Here is a 19,953-nt window from a genome sequence, read left to right as displayed (position 1 = left end):
TTTAACTCCTTAAGGAGCAAGGCTTCAACCAACCTTTGCAGTAGGCTCCCCAACCAACATACACTAAATTAAACATGAAAAATTGACATACTCTACCTTGCTTAAATAACCTGCCATACTTGTGCTCATTTAGTAGCAGTATTTCTAAAGTAAATAATTGATGCTATGTAAAAATATCTAGACTTCAATTCTGAGCGCAATACTTTCACGCAATTTGCTACAATGAGTCTATTTCTTCACCAAATATTACAGTATATTCAGGGAAAAAGGAGGTTTAGGATTAATTACTTATTCAGGGTTTTACAAACAAAAACCATATATGCCTAGCACTAGACCATAAAATACGAGGAAGAGCCCTTTAAGCAATGCTCTATGCTCAGTTTTAGACAAAGGTATTCATCATTTACAGATGAAAAATGTTCAGGATTTGAAATTTTATCAGTGTCCCTGTTATATACCACTCTAAGAAAAGAGACTGTCTTGTTTCAAACGCTGGAGCACTTCCAGTATCTGGCAAATTTTAACATGTATCCCTGCCTTGCCAAACATGAAAGCTAGCTGTCAAATTCCTCCAAGATATGATAAAGATGGCACTCAGGCTTCAAACTCGCATTTATATAAAATAACACATACAAAAGGTTTTTAGACATGATATGGTATGAAGCTTAAATTCTAGCTTGAAGCATCGTTGCTGTGAAACATTATTTTAATTAAACCACAAGCACTTCTTAAAGAATAACAATTTTGTGGGCTTTAACATCCACTCTTCACCCCCAGAACATTACACAACACACTAGAAGGCATAGGAAGGGAAGCTGCTTACTTGTAGCTGTCATTTTTGAGGAGTATCTCTAAACTGTGGACTTTATAATATAGTTGCTGACCTACAAGCAAGCTGGACTGCTCATTCCTAAATGAACTGCTCAAGACATAAAACAATTAGTAATCCATTAGCACTGATAATACTGTTTCCACAGTGGAAGCTAAGCCAAGCTCTCAAAGTCTGATATTTGATGCATTTGTCTTTGTTTCACTTTCTATACAATTTACTAGACTATTAAGTTTTGTATCACTGAGCAGGATTTCTTTTTACTTGCCTTACAGAAAATAACCATCAATTAGACTTTTCTATTTAAAAGCACTATATTGCCAGTTTAACTCGATCTCATTCAATCTTTTTATTAAAAACAAAAAAGTAGATCAACGTTCATCTTCAGGAAGCAGAAACTATTCCTTAGCATGTACATTAAATACATTTTATAGTCCTTTCAGGGAAAGCAGTCTGCAACGAACACAATTAATGGTTAAACAAAGCATGTTTTACTGTAACCATCTATGTTAAAGCATTCAGAGTCACTCTGTGGTACATAAATGGTTTTTTTGACCCTTACGGTGATAAAATAGATATGTAGATACATCTCCTCCCATATATACTTCTTCACATACTTGCAATGGTTAAAATATAAATCAGCAACAGCAGTAGCCAACTGAATGCCTCCTTTCAGCAACGGTATATTGCAGATAAGCCATATGGAACATGAAAAGTTTCCAAGAGTAGCAACCCATCTGCATAATACCCTTCATAATCTTTTAGAAGTTCTTTAGTAAAAATATTATCTCCTACTCATAGTTTGCCAAGGAAAATTTTCTAAACTCTAATTACAATTCAATGATATAAAAAGAAAGGGTTTCTTGTGTTCTACCTGTCTATGCGGTATTGCCGTTTCAAACGCTTCTTGTTCTGGATTTCTCCTTACGACTTGAAAATTGGAAAGGATAACAGAAACTATTTCAAAGCCTTGGTACTCAAGATAATGTAGTGTTATCAAAACAGTAATTACAACACAAATAGCAACTATTCCCAAAGAAAACGTTTAGTGGATTCTGAGGATTTATGTAATTGTTAAAATACTGTTCCCACATAAGATGATGGGAACCAGCCCCACTAATGCCTACCAGAACAAGTCTCAATTACCTTTAATATCAGTATGGAACTGTCATTTTGTTTCTGCTAAATGGTGTCCAACTGTACAGACAGCATATGCAGGCACATGCATGTGCTCTGAATGCACGTGAGGTGAGCACACACACATGCAAGCATTACCCCCGTTCAGAACACTACTACAGAATATTTACAGAAAATAAACAAACCCCTCAAAAATAAGCAAGCAGAGGAATACAACTGAAAGGAGGCACTTGAAAACACCAAGCTAAGTATCTACAACAGAAAGCAGAGAGCCTCTCCAGAAATAAAGAAGTAGGGTACAAGCAGATACATCTTTATTTTTACTGAATCAAAATAATTAGGATGTAGGACTTCAAGACACAAAGCTGTAATAAGTATGTCACAACGCTTATCTGGAATACTGAACTTCTCAGTTACATGTTGAAGGAATATACTGAATACGTTTTTCCCTGCATAACCTTCATTTCGAGTGAATTATTCAAAAGCTAAAGCACCTCTCTGAAGACTGTCTTTAGCTAACCCAAGAAGGGGATGGGAAATCAAAGGCGGAACCTAGAGAGGTAGAGAGAAAAGACTGTACAGAAAGCAGGGAGAGTGAAATATGAGTAAGCTTTATCATGTGTAATTCATGTCAGCATTGGATAAAGACTGGCTCTGCCACGCTTGGTTTTCTTTCTTTTTAACAAGTCACTATACTCAGCAAGTACCAAATTCTAAGTTAACGTAGAAAAAAGAGTAGGGCTTTAAATGTCTTCAGTTTGTTAGAAAGAAGGGCTTTAATCTAAAAAAATCTTCACAATATTCCCAATTAATTTGGGACTTTTAGATTAAAAGTCACTTCCTATTAACCAAGAAATAATTCCATTAAACCGTAATATTAAAATGCACATTACTCAAACTTAACTAAACTAGCATTCCATAGTCTATATTGTAAATTGCAGACATTAAGGTCCCACATGAAATGTAATATCAGTGTTGTGACATTCATAAAATGTAGTAACTATCACTGGTAAATAACAGAAAGACATTAACACTGCCTGTGTATTTGTTTGTAAGTAGTATGAAGAACAAGAATGGTCTGTACCACAAGAATTACCAGCGTAGCATGTAAACTACCGACTTTATTCTGGTGATAGAACAGTTACTATGCAAAACACACCAGGTGAAAGCATTAACATGACATCCTTTGTTCAGGTGAGTGTTGAGAATGTTACAGCCTACTTGTGGTAAAACACTGGCAATGAACAAACCACAACCTCCATCACATGATGAGGAGTATCTCATCACACCCACACACAGGTTACATGACTGGGAGGTTTTATGACAGTATGAAGATCTGGGCCGTTTTTCCTTGGGGATTCCAGACCTGAAGCACCACCAGTTTCAAGCCCAAACATTCAGATTATTTAAGATTATAAAGCAAAGTTTTAGACACTTCTCAACCGAAGCACAGCATGTACAGGCTGAGATCCAAAAGGCGCTTAGGAGTGAAGCATCCTACAGTAACACGCTCTCTCCTTTTTGACAGTTCATGCTAAAACACTGGTTGATTAACAGCAACGATCAAAATCTAGCACTTCTGCTTGTCCTTTCTGCAAGGAGGTTCATCCCTGGCAGATTGGCAGAGTTGACAGTTGAAGACGCTACCAAGCCCATGAGCTTGAAAGTCAAAAGCTGAGGTTACGTTAACTCTTCACAAAAATGAAGAGTATCATCATGAAGAACGGTTATTTATCTTACTGTAGTTCCAGGAGATGCATTGTTCTGGGGTCTATTCTTACCATCCACAGCTTGTGTAAAGTCACTCACTCTTGATTAACAGATGCCATGGTCCTCGCTTCGGAAATGCAAAGTAAAAAAATACTCTTCTAACTGTCAATGCAGAATTTCAAAAGCACCAAATTCTGCAGGAACATGAGGGCTGCAGAATAACTTGAGACCAGCACAGCTTGAAGAACTTGTTAACACAAGTAAATAATCATGTCTTTGTGTGACTGCCTGCATGAACTCCAGGCATTAACAACCAGTGAGCTGTTACAGATTTTCTTGGAGTCAATTTTTTGATCCTACTTAAAGAAGTCTACCCAGACCCGGATCTTTGATATGCATTTCCAAAGCAGTGGGTGAGAGAACTGACTTCATGTGTCTGCCCCAGAATATTCAAGAATAAAAACATTCTCCAAATACACTGCCGAATCGGTTGGAAAAACATCACTTGCACAGCTTGGAAATAAATACAGGGCTTCAGATCAGAGGAAAAGCACTTTTTATGTAGCTGACCAGCAGCACCTATTTAAATAAATACTAAAAAGCCTCCAAAGTAAATGAGATATCTGTTATTCACCAAGAATACAAGCTATATGCAATGTTTTAAAAATAGCTGCATAAGTTTTGATTCTTTGCAATGTGTTATCCAAGTCTGTACTATAAACACACATATAAACATGGAGCCTTAATCCTCCATGGGAAGGAAGAGGTGAAGGATGAAGGAATTGCTCCAACAAACCCTCATGGATCACAGAATCCCAGATGCAAGATAGATCTTTAAAGGATCTCTCAAAACACTTAATTGCTCCACTTGAAAGTGCATCTTTTATTCTACAAATGTCCAGGACATGACACATTTCATTTTCTGCAGTTCAAAGTTGGTATTTTAATAAAGATTTGTACAGAAGGGTGGAGTAAATATGGTACTATCTGCTAATTTGCAATATATATCAAAGTCAAGGGTAGTTTTCATAGGAAACACATGAGGAATACTTGCAATAGCCATACCCTAAAAGAAAAAAAAATGACAAAGATTCCACCAAATGGCAGGTTTTACACTGTAAGGCCTCCGTCAACAGCGTAACAGCATATGTTTTCTATGGTAAACAGCAAAAGCAATGAGTTCCCTTTATTCAAGCCTTATCCATGGTACATGGGTACAGTGAAAACAAGTTTTGCTTTTACTGCTGTGGGCTGCTGAGTATTATTATTTATTCCAATTATACCAAGCTTGTGCACACTGCAAGGGAAAGGACAAAAAAAAAAAATAAAAAAAAAATCACACAAACTAGAGGTACTTATCATTATGTAACTAAAATCCAAAATATTCATTATATTCATTAGCATTGTTAGCTACTTGTACCTCCAATGGGTGGTATGTCTGGAGTTCAGTGAGACACTCAAGTTCTTGCATAATCCAAATGGAAATATTAACAACTCACATTAGCACTAGAAACCGAGGGAAGAACTTCTAAATAGTACTATTTTCTGTTTAGATACAGCATATGCTCTAGGCTTACAGAAAGGCTCATACCATGACTGACAGGCCAGGATGCTGAACAGTCATGCTCACAGTCTGTCACAGTCAGAACTCTTCTAAGAACTAAAGCACACCTCTGAGAACTTCACAGATTATGAGTAGCTTGAGGCTAACACACACAGGTAGTGATAGAAAATAAATCAAGCCAGGCTTTTAAATTGTTTTAAAGAAGACTGTTATCTGCGCTCAGAAAGATTGCTACCTAAATGCCCCAACAAGCACTGCTCCTGGTCTGCTTAGAACTTGCTCCTTCCAGACTATGACTTGTTAGTAACAATTACTCTACTATATCTATTAAGCTACATCTATTTATTGTTATTTTGGGTTCCATGTCCAATTCAGGAAAAAAATTAACAGTGTTTGATGGAGGCAGAAAGCAGAAGAAGGGAGAAAGTTTAGTGTATTAGTTAACATTTTCTCAGCAGGTAACTAAGAACATGGTGGAAGGAGGGAAGAATCCCGGTCTATTAACAGGGTTTAGAACACTGGCCAAGTATCCAGCTCATAGGAAAATTAACCATTTCATTAACACAACCAAGTCAAAACACTGGTAGTTTGAAATGAAGACAGGCCCTCTACTAGTATTTGACATTGACTTAAGATTCTGGTCCTCACAGCAGCATAGTCTCCTGAAGAGCCATCTGATTCCATTTGAGATTCTACTGAAGTACAGCCAAGTAAGCTCTTGTTCATCAGTTAAATGATTAGCTTTTTCTGTTAATTTATTAGAAAAGAAAATCAGGAGAGTACCACAGCAAATATTTCACAGCTCTAAGATAATCTGACATGTAGAACTGTCATAGGACTGTCAGAACAGCAAGCAATCTGAACCACATAAAATCACTAGTGGTAGTACAATAACTAAGCACCACCATTAGCAAGAGACTTCAGAAACTTATGTAAGATGGATTCTAGACAAACTTCAAGATATGTGTGTATATATGTGTATATACACACACACACATATATATATACACATGCATATATATATATATGGACACATACACACATGCATATATATATGATTTAATTAGTGACTAAAGCTGGAATTCATCAAAATTCAGAATACCAGTGCAGGATGGTTAAGATTAAAACACCAGCACTGTTTTAAGAGGTAAATCTAGTATTCTTAACCCTAAACCCCTAAATTTAATCACTGGCTCAGACACAAAGGAAGTGGGGCTTTAGATTATTTGCAGGCAGGCCAAAGCTTTTTAAGAAAGAAATTAAGTCTATCCTACTTCTGGCAATTCTTTATGTATCTGAAATGAAGGAATGCAAAAATGATATTAACTGGGAACAAAAACTTTTTTCGAGCACTGTCAGCTTCTTAAAGTCACCAACAATCTGTCATTAGTCACCAGTATGCCCAAAGCAATTCCAGCACAGCCAAAGAATTAGAAGAATATTTGCAAGTAGAACAGTATTACTAAATATTACTAAATGCAAGACATGGAAAAGTTAATGAGAACAGTAAACAGCTCAAATAAAAGGCTCAGGGGATTAAGTGTTGTTAAAAACAAAAGGGTGTGAGGGGGAGAGAAGAGACAGACACCATTACGAGGTAAGTGCTCTGTTCAGCACAAAATACACCCAGGTGTCTTCTGTCTCTCTATTCAAATAAGTAATTGCTACTTTGCCCACATTTTCAACTTCCCAAGGAAGCTGTTTCTTCCTGAACCATGAGTGGCAAATAAAACCCCAAAACATGACTTGTTTATAAGCCAGGTTTACAGTAAACACTTCTACTAGAGAAAAGAAATAGTTTCAAACATATATATATTGAAGTTGTTCATGAATTATATGCAAGACCACTTCAGGTTTTATTCATTTTTTCTCTTCTTAAGGTAAGGTGAAAGTGAGATTTTAGTCCTTAACCATACAAAAATCCTCCTTAACATGTCTCAAAGGCATTTGTGTGCTGTCTCAAATTATTTCAAATGTTATATGCAGTATAATTACATTTACATAATCATTTAGCAAATCAAGTCCAATAACGCCTACATTTTCTCAGCATCATGAGCAGATTACAAAGTCATTTCCTTACTTCACTGAAGCCATTTTTAAGCTTTTTCCTCCCTTTAACTGTATACCACTTTTTTTCATAGTGAGGTCCATGCTATTTGGAGACCAAAGCAAGTGGTCAAACAACAAACACAATACAATAATACTGTTCACCGTGCTCATACGTATTCGTCTCTCAGCCCAAAGCTGTTTTGCCTTTTTATTCCATTTTCTCCCCACTAAGTCTAGCCCACTTCTGGCAATTCTCTATCTAACAAACATGAAGGAATACGAAACTCTTCCAGCATTGCCAACCTTCTAACAGTCTTGTGTGTGTGTGTCTAACTATCCACATTCCTGGTATTGCCACTCAGCACTGTTTCAGTTCTATGAAGTTGTGTTGGTATTTCATGGAAATTTGGAGATTTTAGACACCTACATTAAGCATCATTATTTTCACCTGAGGCTGGTTGCAGGACTCTTCCTTCTTAACATGTTTAAAAACCTCGCATGTAACTTCTCTTATGAAATATTTCAAAGAAGTACATTTTTGAAGGATGTGATCCAATTTCCATCATATTACTTTTTAGCTTTGAATAGCAAAATATGGAGCCTAAGCTGCTTGCCAAACACATACCTAGACTGCACACACCAGGAATAGAATCATTTAACTTTCTCACCTAATTCCGTATGCGTGCATCTACATATATTGAGATACAATTCCCAGATCTTCAGTTTCACGTGAAGTTCACCCAAATTCAAAAAAAAGAAGCTATGAACCAATTCAAATGTTATCGAATACCACAACATCCCATGGTTAGCAAGCTACTATACTGTACGTACAGTTCAAAACACAAGTTGGTAATCCATAGCCTGGAAAAGAAGCAATGCTGGGGAGGTGGAGAAAACTAGATAAAAAACAAAACCAAAAAGCTTTTGGTTTATAAACATAGTGTTTCAACACCAACTTTGCTGTTTATGCTCCCCACACTGTTACACTTGTCTCTTGGCATATGCTCCATCTGGCTGTGGAGATGCATCTGCTTCTTTATGCTGCAGGCTCTGCATGTGCAGATGAGCTCTACATGCTTACTCAAAGCTATGATCTGACAATCGCATCTGTGACACTATGTATGTCTATGACTAAAGAACATGTATTGCTCCTACGACTGCTCTTTATTAGGATTTTGTGAAAAGGCAGAGAAATAGAGTGCTTGTTTGGTATTTTAACACATGATGATGCACTAAAAGCTTCTGCAAGATTAAACTGGCTTGTTTATGCTACTGTAACTAGCAGCAGGTACATTTACCTGCTTTTAGTCTTGCTCCTGTCAAAACCATGACATGACCATTATCACACTAAGCCATGACAAATGTTACTTCCTATTAGAGTCACCATTCCCCATGTTAAAGAGATTTAATACAAACATCCAAATCACTTGCTGTAGCTTACATCAAGAAACAATTATGACTATTGCAATACATCAGCTTTTTACAAGAATATGTTTACAGTAGTTACTTGAAATAGTTTAGGATTGATTTTTTACACTTTTTAGTTACTGTTTTCATTACGGATTATTGCATATTTCAAGGACAGCTGTCAGTATCTGGGGTATAACCTAAGCCTTATACAGCACATTATACTATGCTGAAGATAGCATTAAACTATACACTGCAGAAGAGGCTTATTAACTGACACCTATCAGAAATTCTCATGGGCACAGATGTCAACCAGCAAAGTAGGTCACATTTTAGACAGGCTCCTAAAAATCAAATCACTTCAGTTTAATGAGGTGATATGATAGAACATGCACAACCCACCCAGGGCCAAGTGTAGCTGAAATAAACCCTGGCTTGCTGTATCACTCAAGGAACATCAAAACAGAGAAAAGAGGTAGGAAGTTGAGCTAAACAGGCAAGAAGAGCCTGTCTTCAACCCTCCATTCCCAGAAAAAGTGAGGCTGAAAGAGAGGGAACAAGTGAACAACTGCTGCTTTTGGAGGCCCTCTCAGGGACAGAAGGACCCACCATGGAAGTGCTACCCTGTAGATAACCTATAATAATCTTAACACGCCCTATGCTAAAGAGGGTTGAGTACAAGTGCCTACTCATTTCCCTTTTTTCCTTTGGATGAAGGAAGAATGAACGCTCACAGTCTCAAACTGTCTTTTATACATTAAAACATTTTGTTGACCATATGGATACAGAATCCTGATAAAACCTGACATTCCTCCCATTTTACTCTACAGAAGTACTCTGCTTTTTTCTTCAGGAAAAATAATCACTTGCCAAGAATAATGTGTTACAGAAAAAAAATCCACAAGCATTAAAGCATCAAATGCTGCAACACCTACGGCAAGTCCTTCAAATCACAGACAGCACTTCAGTGTATCAAACTTCAGCTGTGCCTGTATGGCTTTGTTAAACCAAATACAGGATCCTAGCATTTCAAGAATTCAAAGCACACACTTGATGTGAATCTCAGTTTTTTCAACATCCCTGTGCAAAAGAGCTGGCTTTCTCCCTCAAATAACTAATAATTTTCATTAGTCTTATAAGACTAATTCACTTGATGTGAAAAGGACCGTATTCTCCAAGAGCAAAAAGCATCAAAGCATTTTTAATTAAATTTTTTGTTCCTGAAATCATATGTAAAAGGTTACTTTTTAATTTCAACAGAAGACAAACATTTTTCCTTTCGTGAGGCTTGAAGGAAAATTACACTCTCCACCTCCTGAGTAAATACCTTTTGCTAGAAGGTCAGATCAGCAATCACAAGCAAAGTTTCACTGTCCTCACCAACACCACCTGTGTTCACCCTCCATATTTCAGAGGGATGCAGAAATTAATCAAGAAAACCCCATTAGGTCAGTTGTGTCTGATCCTGATAAGAAAGGGCATTTTCTCACAGGCCTGTTTATGTTCTGAACATTTTAAGTGTTTCAAATAATCCTGTTTGCCCTACTCACCTCTTTTTTTCCCAGTGCTGTAAAACAGATTCAAACAGCAGAAGAGTCAAAGATCTCAAAAGTTGAATCCCAGCTCAAAAATGCCACACAAATCATCCTTTAAATGTGGTTACAAGCCACGTGTTACAAGATCTTCTCCCTTTATCTTAAAAGTATCAAATGGCAGGGAAGGGACGACTCTCAAGCATACCACTGACAGCTAGAAAACTAAGCTTAAAATTTCTTCCCAGAAATAGGTAAAGAAGCCAACAATCTATTGATAGGTAAGTTGTTTAGAAATTGAAAGGGGGGAAAAATAAGGGAGGGAGGGACAAGGAAATATTTACAGAAACTCTAAGTGGGATCAACAAAAAACCCACATAAAAGGGACAAAAAAAATTGAAACCAAGAGGTATAGGACAGCAACAGAGCATTCATATCTACAGTAACATGTACAGTGAAAGACATAAGGGCATGTATCAAAAAATTCCTGTATTCATTTAAGATGCCAATGCTCTCCCTCCTACTTTGTTTTCACACAAACGTTCCAGCAGCAACAGAAGATACCAAGCTCTGGGCATGTGAAAGCAATTCCTATGCCAAAATTGAACAGGAGGGAACTATAAGGGGAAGATGTCTCATCGATTTCACTTAATCATTTACAACATTGCTATCCACCCAGTACTGAAAATTAGTAACAGTAGATTTGTTTCTTCCCTTATAGAGCTTCTGAGCTGTATAGAATTAGCTTTCCTTCTAACATAGCAAAACACAAATCAAAACGACCTTCCTGTCATGCATATCAGGACCACAGTGGGTCGAGACTAAATGCATGGTGAGCCTCCATCACAATAAATACCATTTGTCATATTCAAGGAGGCAAGTGAATACTCAAATGTTAACTAAGAAATACCTCAACTGTAACTCCATAAAACTAAATTACTTATTCAAATTGGTTTAATACATACTTGACAGATTTTTAGCTATTTTTTGTAATTTCTATTTGTTAAAATAGTGTTTCTATGTAGGCATGATAGAGCAGCCATTTTACATCATTTTTCAGAACACTTCCAAAATGCTGGTGCTGTAACTTCACCTCTACCACACACAAGCATCCCTCAACGGTGACATTAATATGTAGTGAGCTTTTGGCAACTTGCTACTGCTTAAATACAGGTGTCTTAGTCCCCCATCTCATCTCTCCTCCCTACCTATGCTGAACCTGTCACTGCATCTGCTCCAAAGCAGATCATACTCTCCTCTGAACCAGTTCTGTTGTAAAGCAAAAGAGTAGCAGATAATTTTCCACTGAAAATGAGTGCTTTTCTAAATTACAGACATTATTTACTTACACTGGGAAACACAGCATCTGATCCCAACCATGAATGATTTCTCCAATTCCATAGAGAACAATAGCTAATAGATCACAAAGCTAATATACAGATGGAGCAAATCTTAAATGCAATCAGTTGCAAAGAAAATGAAACTGTGGAATATCTCTCTGAAATACTGAATACAATTTTTTTCTAGAAGCCAACAGTGAGAAAACATTGATTTATCTGAAATATATTGAGCTTGTAAATATTTCATCCTACCAATTTCATTTTCCCACCCAGAACAGAGCCATAAACTTAAAGAACATATTTTCCCTGCAAAAATGTATACAATCCCCTTTCTGGCTGAAGAACTTTTTTTACTTCCTTCTCAGAAAAAAAGAACAAAAACACACAAAAACATCTTAAGGAGACGAATGAGCCCACAGGGCTAATCTGAAAAGACAGCTAGATGCACTCCTAGATTATATTATGCTTCAAAAGTGAGAGTAAAGTCCCAAATCCCACACTAGTGTAATACAGTAAGCCTACAGAGGAAAACTGGAAAGCATCTGCAGATGGGTCCTTGCATGTTCCACCAGAAGAGAAACCACAGATGCACTTAGGTACTAACTGCACCTTTTATGTAGTTGTCAGGGGGCAAATGCTTGACACTTGCGTAAAAAAAGCCACCAAGAAAAAAACCTACATCAGCCTTGTGTAGAAATGATTATGGTTCTTAGTCCTCAGGTTGTGAAGAAGCACTGTTACCACAGGTCATAACACAAAGAGGCCTTAGATGCAGAACAAAAAGCAGCCTGGCTACTTGACTTGCTTGCATCCCTATCTCAAATTCATGTCCATCACAATCAAAAGCTCATCTTGAAAGAACTGGGTTTTCCCTAACTCTGCAGTAGCTATCCCTTATTTATATTAATCCTGGTAATACTCCTTCAACTCTTCATAGCTTGTATTATCCCTCTTATTAGTACTCAACACTGAAGACATAAGGCAGCTGACAAATTAGCAGAGAATCTTCTCAGCAAGAAATAAAAGGCATTTGTCTATTTCTCGGGTTTCTTTCAATCTGATTTTTGCTTGAAAACTAATTTACAAGATCAGCTATTATCCTGCCTGTGTTCTGCGATCCCCTTGGCAATGAACTCTTTAGCTATACTAGGCTAATCACTATTCCTAAACCATTCCTAAAAAGCAAGGCATTTGTTCAGAAGACAACTTTGGAATTTAAATCAAAAGCTGAAGTCAGCCACCTGTTTTGGTCTATTTACAGGACTACTGGAGACATGACTTATCTGAAATGCAGTTACAGTGCAGAAAGGCTCCAACTGCCAAGAAAATCCTTGATTTCTACTGCACCTAATTTAGAAATTATGTACTGGAAAGAGTTACTATTTAAAGCACCAGCATAATAGAAGTCAACAAAACCAATACCTTTGAGTAAATACATTCATGCTGTTCTACTACTGCAGAAACTGCGATTGTTCTACTGCTGTTTTAACTGACATACAGAGTGACTGGACAACAAATTCAAGTAAGTTCATTTGCTCCATAGATTTACTTTGGGGGGGGCGAGCTTTTTGGCTGAACAAGGAGCAGCACAGGCAGTGACTGATTTGATCAGAGTGCAGCATTTGATTGGTGAAGTGGCTACTGGCTCAGAAAAGCAGCCAACTATAATTGTCAGAGTGAGGGCGCTCTTTGGACCTTTTTCTCCATCCAACTGATTTTTTCCATGAAAACCTCAAACACTTCCCCCTCTCCCAGAAAAACAATCATCTTTCACACCTCTATTTCCATTGCCGAATGTGGTTGCAATCAAACATGTTTCCCAGAAACTGGCAGGGGGCGGAGGGCAGATGGGAAAACAACATGGCTGTAAAGACAACTTATTGCCTTAGGAAAACCAGACTAAAAGCAGCAGTTGACATTTTATGACAAGGTTTTCAAGTTATTAAATACATTTGGTTAAAATATCTTAAAATACTCTATAGTACTCTAAAATGCTAAGGAGATAAGAAAACTGATGTGTCTTTTCATATTGTTACCTCAACAATATCTGAGTTGGTTCGGCTTTCATGGGGCTCGTTGTATTCTGTGTATTTAAGTAGAACTTTGTCCATATCAGTGCTGGCATACTGAAAGAGTTTGTTAGAGCTGTTAAAAATGATGAGTGCTATTTCACAGTCACAGAGTACACTCAACTCATATGCCTTCTTCATTAATCCAAACTTCCTCTTCGTAAAGGTAACCTAGAAAAGAAAGGATAATAGTATTCTTTTAAACACATGATGGGTTTGCAGGACTATAATCAAACATTCAAGAAATATGCTAATGGAGCCTATTTATTCCTACTAAAAGCAACACAACTGAACATGTGTACAGGCTCAACACAACAACTACCTGTAATATTTTGGTGTCACTTTGAGGACCAATACTCTGTATTAGACTAAGCTGAACAATTACACCCCCCCCAAACTCTTCCACTAATATAACTACCAAGAAGAGTTAAAATTTGAGGATCCTCTAACAACATTTCCTTCTGTTCAACACCGACTTTCAAGGTATCACAATATTTACTTCTGTAATGATGAGTTATTCCATAACTACTCTACAACTTACTCACAACTTTAACTCAAAGTCAAAGAACACAGCAATATCAATGGCAGTAACACTGTAACTATGTAATACTATTTCTAATTATGTAAAGCTAAGAAATATTCTTATTTTGTAGCAATTAAGCCATCTAATCAGATTCATTTATATTTTGAAGTTGTTTTCTGCACTTGGGAACATCATGGAACAATCATTCTGTCCAATTAGAACTGCTGTAGAGAAATAAATCCATTACAAACCATCACAGAGAACCATCTGCCCATAGGAGGAGGGAAAAAGACACTTATAAAAAAATCACTATCAATTATGAGAAGAAAGGTTTTAAAAATTATTCCTTTCACAGGATTTCAGTTCAAGATATCAGAGTATCACTGTATTTGATAGCAAACTGAATCAAACAGGATTGATGCTAAAGGTCAACTTTTCTTAAAAGACAGTATTTTTACTAAATGTCCTCTTAAGTGTCTCAAAAAGGCACTTTATCTACTAGCATGAAGTTAATATTCCAAGACATCTTTAATAAAGATGTTATTTTCAGATTCAAACTTTCAACCTGAGCTTCAGAGCTGAATCAAACACCTCTGTCTATGGCCACATTCACACCCCTGCACTACAATTTGAAGTAAATGCCTCTGCACAGGTGAATGACCTACATGCCCTACTTGTTTAGCAGAAAATAGTCTTTTGCAAGATAGGAATGAAGTAAAACACAAGAAACCATCAAACCTGTTTTATGGGTTTCTATTATTTCACGTGTTAATTACCAAGGTGTACATCAAGTTTTTGGAAGACGGGTGGGAAAATTCTGTGTATACACACCTCAAGGCATTTTCTCCAGAGATGAGTATCTCATGCATATTGCTTTTTTAATACTATCCATAATTCAAAACGTATACTCTACTTCCCACCACATGAATAGTCTCAGGGGGATGCAGACAGATACTTTTAACAACAGCATGCTGATAATGACTGTACTATTAAAACAATATATGCATACTTTACTCTTCTACCACAGGTGTCGGCAAAGGTACTGTGGACTTGAGATTCCCCTCTGGCCATAAAACTGCATCCACATCCATCAAAAACATGTGCCCCCTGCCCCCAAAATACCAGTGTCCCTGCACTTTTTGAAACCCTGGACTGTTAACACTTAGCCACAGCAGGAACAGAGATAATGAACAGAAGACCCAGAAAGATGAGAACATGGAATGCTGGGCTTATTATGATAACCACAGTTTAATTTAAGTTCCTGTGCAGTGTTTCTAACTTAGAGACTTAGGGTTTAAAGACCACTAATCACAGAGGCTTTTGTGATGCTTGAATAATCCATGTTCAGACGAAAGGTAAGTACTTCCCGTAACTTTTTTATTCAACCCTTTTAAAGCATGTCTGGTGAGAAGCTCCATTAAGATAGAGCACTACCTCAAACAATTTTATGTAAAGTGCTGTAACACATTAAGGCTCAACTAGGGTAAGCAGATCTTTTCACTTACTTATTGTTTAACCATTACAATACATTAGTGAGACAAGATGCCACAAAATCTGACAGATTTTACCTTAATGCAACTTCTGTTAAGAGTTTTATTTTCAGTTATCAATTCAACAAATTGACAAAGTACAAATGTAGGTTTTACTGGGCTGTGCTTTTCCCAAATGCAGGTGGAACTTTTACTATTCACCTATAACACAATACAGCTGCTTTTTAAAAGAAGTCTCCTGGCAGTTCTGTCACTTTACACGTGCCTATTTCCACAACACTGGTGTTTATCCTTTCTTGGATGGGACATTAAGAATGACTTTCCCTGGACTCCTCTGCGGATTTGGGAAACACTGTTTTTTTTAAACCACCGTTGTTGTTGCTCTGATATACTTAAATTACAAGACATGTAAGAGATTATTACCTGAGTATGAACAGGTACAGACAGGTACTACCATTTGTCAGGAAAAAAGGCATCATAAACAAGATGGGTGTGTGCTGTTATTACTTTAAGAAGACACTAAAAAGACTGAAGGCAGTAGTTCCATATGACCCTGAAAAGTAATCATTCTTGCCTCTTGTAAGGCTATATTATTTGAGAGATTTTCTTACTTGTGAGATACTCAGCCAGCATCAATTTCTCACTTGGTGTTTGGACAGTGCTCAGCACAAACCCCACTACCTCTGGAGTCCAAGCCTTACTTTAACAGCCATAGATTATTATAAACTCAGTTTTCATTTAAGAACTCAGAAAGCAGAAATATTTCTGCAAATTTCTCTTTTCTTTTTGCCATTTAATGTGCCATTTAAGATCACAGTAAAAACAAAAAAGATGTTATCTTTATTACAGGCCAACTGCTTCCTCAGCACCAGTACAACACTGCTTAGCAAAAAATGGGTGAGGAGGAGAGAGCAAAGGCAACAAGACTGCAGTTTATTCTCTTCAGCTTAATGAAGATAAATGCCCTACTGCTCACTCAAGCACATAAGACTGCTTAATTAATAGTACAATGACAGTCTCGGGACAATCGCAATCCCCCCGAGTAACGGTCTATATATTCTGTTTTGAGTCGCATGCAATCCCGTCAGAAATAAGATGCCTCTGATAAAACAATAGTTTTTCTTCCCACGTAAGTCATATGAACTTGCTCCACAGGCAAACCTCTATTCTATTCTTATGCTTTCAAACAAATAAACACCTTACGTTAAACATCGAAAAAGGACATCACATGCATGTTCATGAGTGACCTACTAACCAGCTATGTATGCCATAGAAAAAGTGACAGAACACAACTGAACTACACTTTTGTTCTGGCAAAACAAACCCTACATGTCCTCCTTACATGGGTCAATGAAAAAAAAAGGTCAAAGTAAATTAACACTAAGTGCATCAGGGCATTTTAGTATATTAAAACTCTACAGACCAGCTACCAAAATCACAGGACGCCAGTGGGGTTAAAGAACACCATAAACGCCTCTATACAGAAGAAATATGGCTCCACTAACAAAAGCTATTTAAGCTATTTAATCTCTTTAAAACCTTTTAAAGCCAAGATGCAGTATGTAATCATCTCTGAGTTTCCACAGAAAAAGGGTAAGGCAAGCTGTCCTGGGTTCAGCTAAGGAGAAAAAGAACTGCTGCAGCTGAACCCAGGACACAAGCCTAGTTCCATTAGAGCTTAAAGGCTTTTCCTAGTCACTAAAAAACCCAAAAATGTCCTAGCAAAGAACAGCCAGAAGCAAAACTTCAAATTTAATTCCCATATTTTGCTTCAGTCATAGCAATGGTATAAGTGGGCTAAAATTTGATACAAATGCATTAATTTTCCTCTTCTCTACTGATGTAGCCTGAACAATGAGATGGAGATCCACAAAAAGAAAAACTCTCCCTCAAGTCCACCACACCAAAGCCAGGTTACAGTGTTAGAGTTTTTCTATTTCAAGCAGAACAAAAATTTGTCCAAGTTACTCCAAGTTAAAAAAAGGGGGAGAGGGATCAATTTCCATCTCCTCATGTCTGAGTTTCTAGAACAAGACCTGAAGGAACTGAAGTTATTAACTCATCTACTTTTACTACATGTACTTAAGACATTTATCTACATCAAACATACAGTCGCTGTGTGATTAAAGCTGTTAAAACACAATACTTGGCTTTCTCCCAAACTCCAATAATACTTTTCTTGCTATATATAGTCTTCTGAGAGTTTACATTGCTTTTAAAGTGATACAGGCAGAAAAACAATCCTGATGTCACTAACAAAGCAATGGGCTCTGAGCTGATTGTGTCACCAGCAAGGCAGTCTCATGGAATTCTGACCCTACCCCAACATCAAGTTGGTGCTCAGACAAAACTAAAAAAGTAAATCAAATACTAGGAAGGGAACAGAGAACAAACATCAGTAAACCACTCAGTCCATGTTTTGCATGCAACTCAAACACTGCACTGTTATGGGTCTCCTTGCCACCAAAAGTAACATAGTGATATTTGAGAAGGATTAGGGGAAAGCAGAGAGAATGGTCAAAGGTGTGCAATCAATTCTGTTTTTAAAGAACTAAGTTTTAGGGTGCTTCAGCCTGAAAGAAGTTAGTTTAAAAGAAAAATAAGGAAACATTGCAGAGGTCCACAAAGTAACAAGCAATGGAAAGCCTAGATAGGGAGTGACTGCTGTCTCTCCCATACAAGAGCTGAATAACTAGCAGAACTATGACAAAGTCTAAATGTAAAGGTGCTTCTTGAAGCAACAGGTAACAGGCCCATAGGAAAGCCTAGCCAAAAGATGCTATAAATGCTGCAGCTTTGTAAGGGCTCCAGGGATAACCGAACAACTTCACTGGCAGGAGGTGGGGAAAACAAAAATAAAAATATCCATTAACGGTTGCTAAATATATGGAAACCACATCCAGCTCAGGAAATCCCTGAGCTAAGAATAGTTAGAAGCTGGAAGAATATTAGTGTAACATGTGTGTCTCCATCCTACACTTACGTGCTTATGACCATTACTGGATAAAAGATACCGCTTAGCAGCACCTTTGGTCTGAACCACAATGACTATTCCTAGAGTCCCAAGTCATTCTCCAATACTTTCCTTACAAATGGTAGCTTCCAGATTCCTCACTGTGCATTTTCAATATTCAATTAAAATTTTACTTCCTATTTCATGCAGCAATTTAGAAGTCAAGAGGAAACTCTCCTTCTATAGAGTCATCGACCTTTGGTACTTTTCCAAGTTCAAGGACACCTCTTTATCGGGGCAAGAGCAGCTAAATAAGTGGCTTTCCCTAAAACAGCACACACTGGAATACCCTACCCTTTTGACTGACAATTCTTCAAGGCTGTTATAGCAAACAGCTCTTACAAGAGGTATAAAACAATGCTTTTAAACAGAACCATGTTAACAAAACTCATGACTATACAAACCATTATCAGATCAAGCAAGGCGTCTGTTTCAACACAATCCTCCAGTCTAAAGGAAGTACAGACCAGGGTACTATTTAAATAGCAACAGCAGATTTACAGTGAATTTAAAGTAGTAATTGATATGAGTTATAAATAACAAATTTCCCCTCAAGCAGCAGTAAAACAATTAAGACATTTCTTATTTGTATTCTGGTAATGCCATCTGTAGGTACATGAAGACAAAGCTTGCCTTTAGAAGAGCACTAGGAGGAATGTATTCAAAGTTTCCATTCATTTTTAGGATTATACTGAACTCGCTCATAAACTCCTTGTTTCTCACCTGCCTGTTCCGTTCATCCATTATTCTGGTGATCTGTATTTTCTTTCTCCCCATTTTTGGCCTCTTCTTTCTTTTGCTTTGCAATCCAGAAATATACTAATCCAAATGTCACTCTTCAGTATTCTAACACATGATACAGTTTTCTTTTACTGTCTTCAGCTCGAGAAAACGTTCTTATTTCTTCTTATAAGTGCCTAAAAAAGAAAATAAAAATAAAAAATTAATTTACACCACATAACACTTGTCTGTCCATAAACCAGATGCATGCGTAATTTCAGCCAAGAACCAAGTATTTTCACTAGTCAAATGTTACACTACACACTTTGTTCCAATTAAATCAATTCCAACTATTTTGCTAGATTCTACCTATAAACTACAGATTGAAAATTATAATTTCATACACTTGCAACTGGATGCCGTAAAAATTTTTTGCCAAGTGGGTGGTGCTCACCCCTCTAAGCTTCAGGCTTTGAGTTACTCAAGGTTTCAAAAATTCACCCACAAAGTTTTGGAAACCTTACAGAGAAACCACATTGCCGGTCCCCTTTCTCGTGTAAAATGATCATC

General features: G+C 37.2%; 1 protein-coding gene across 12 annotated transcripts in view; it reads right to left on the bottom strand.

The window, feature by feature from the left end:
• The window catches only part of MEF2A (myocyte enhancer factor 2A), an 89,504-nt gene that overhangs the window by 34,482 nt on the left and 35,069 nt on the right, over positions 1-19,953 (bottom strand). For all 12 annotated transcript variants that reach the window (XM_062642543.1, XM_062642548.1, XM_062642547.1 and 9 more), the window contains exons 2-3: positions 19,387-19,580; positions 13,605-13,808 (exon numbers count right to left, since the gene is read on the bottom strand). In XM_062642543.1, the coding sequence (XP_062498527.1) occupies positions 13,605-13,808; positions 19,387-19,440 (258 nt within the window). In that variant the 5' untranslated portion in view covers positions 19,441-19,580. The remainder of the gene's footprint in view (positions 1-13,604; positions 13,809-19,386; positions 19,581-19,953) is intronic.

The sequence above is a fragment of the Pezoporus occidentalis genome, unplaced genomic scaffold (assembly GCF_034315485.1).
Source record: "Pezoporus occidentalis ecotype Australia unplaced genomic scaffold, CSIRO_AGI_Poc_V1 ctg72, whole genome shotgun sequence".
Classification (NCBI taxonomy): Eukaryota; Metazoa; Chordata; class Aves; order Psittaciformes; family Psittacidae; genus Pezoporus; species Pezoporus occidentalis.
This window is presented reverse-complemented; position numbering and strand designations above follow the sequence as displayed.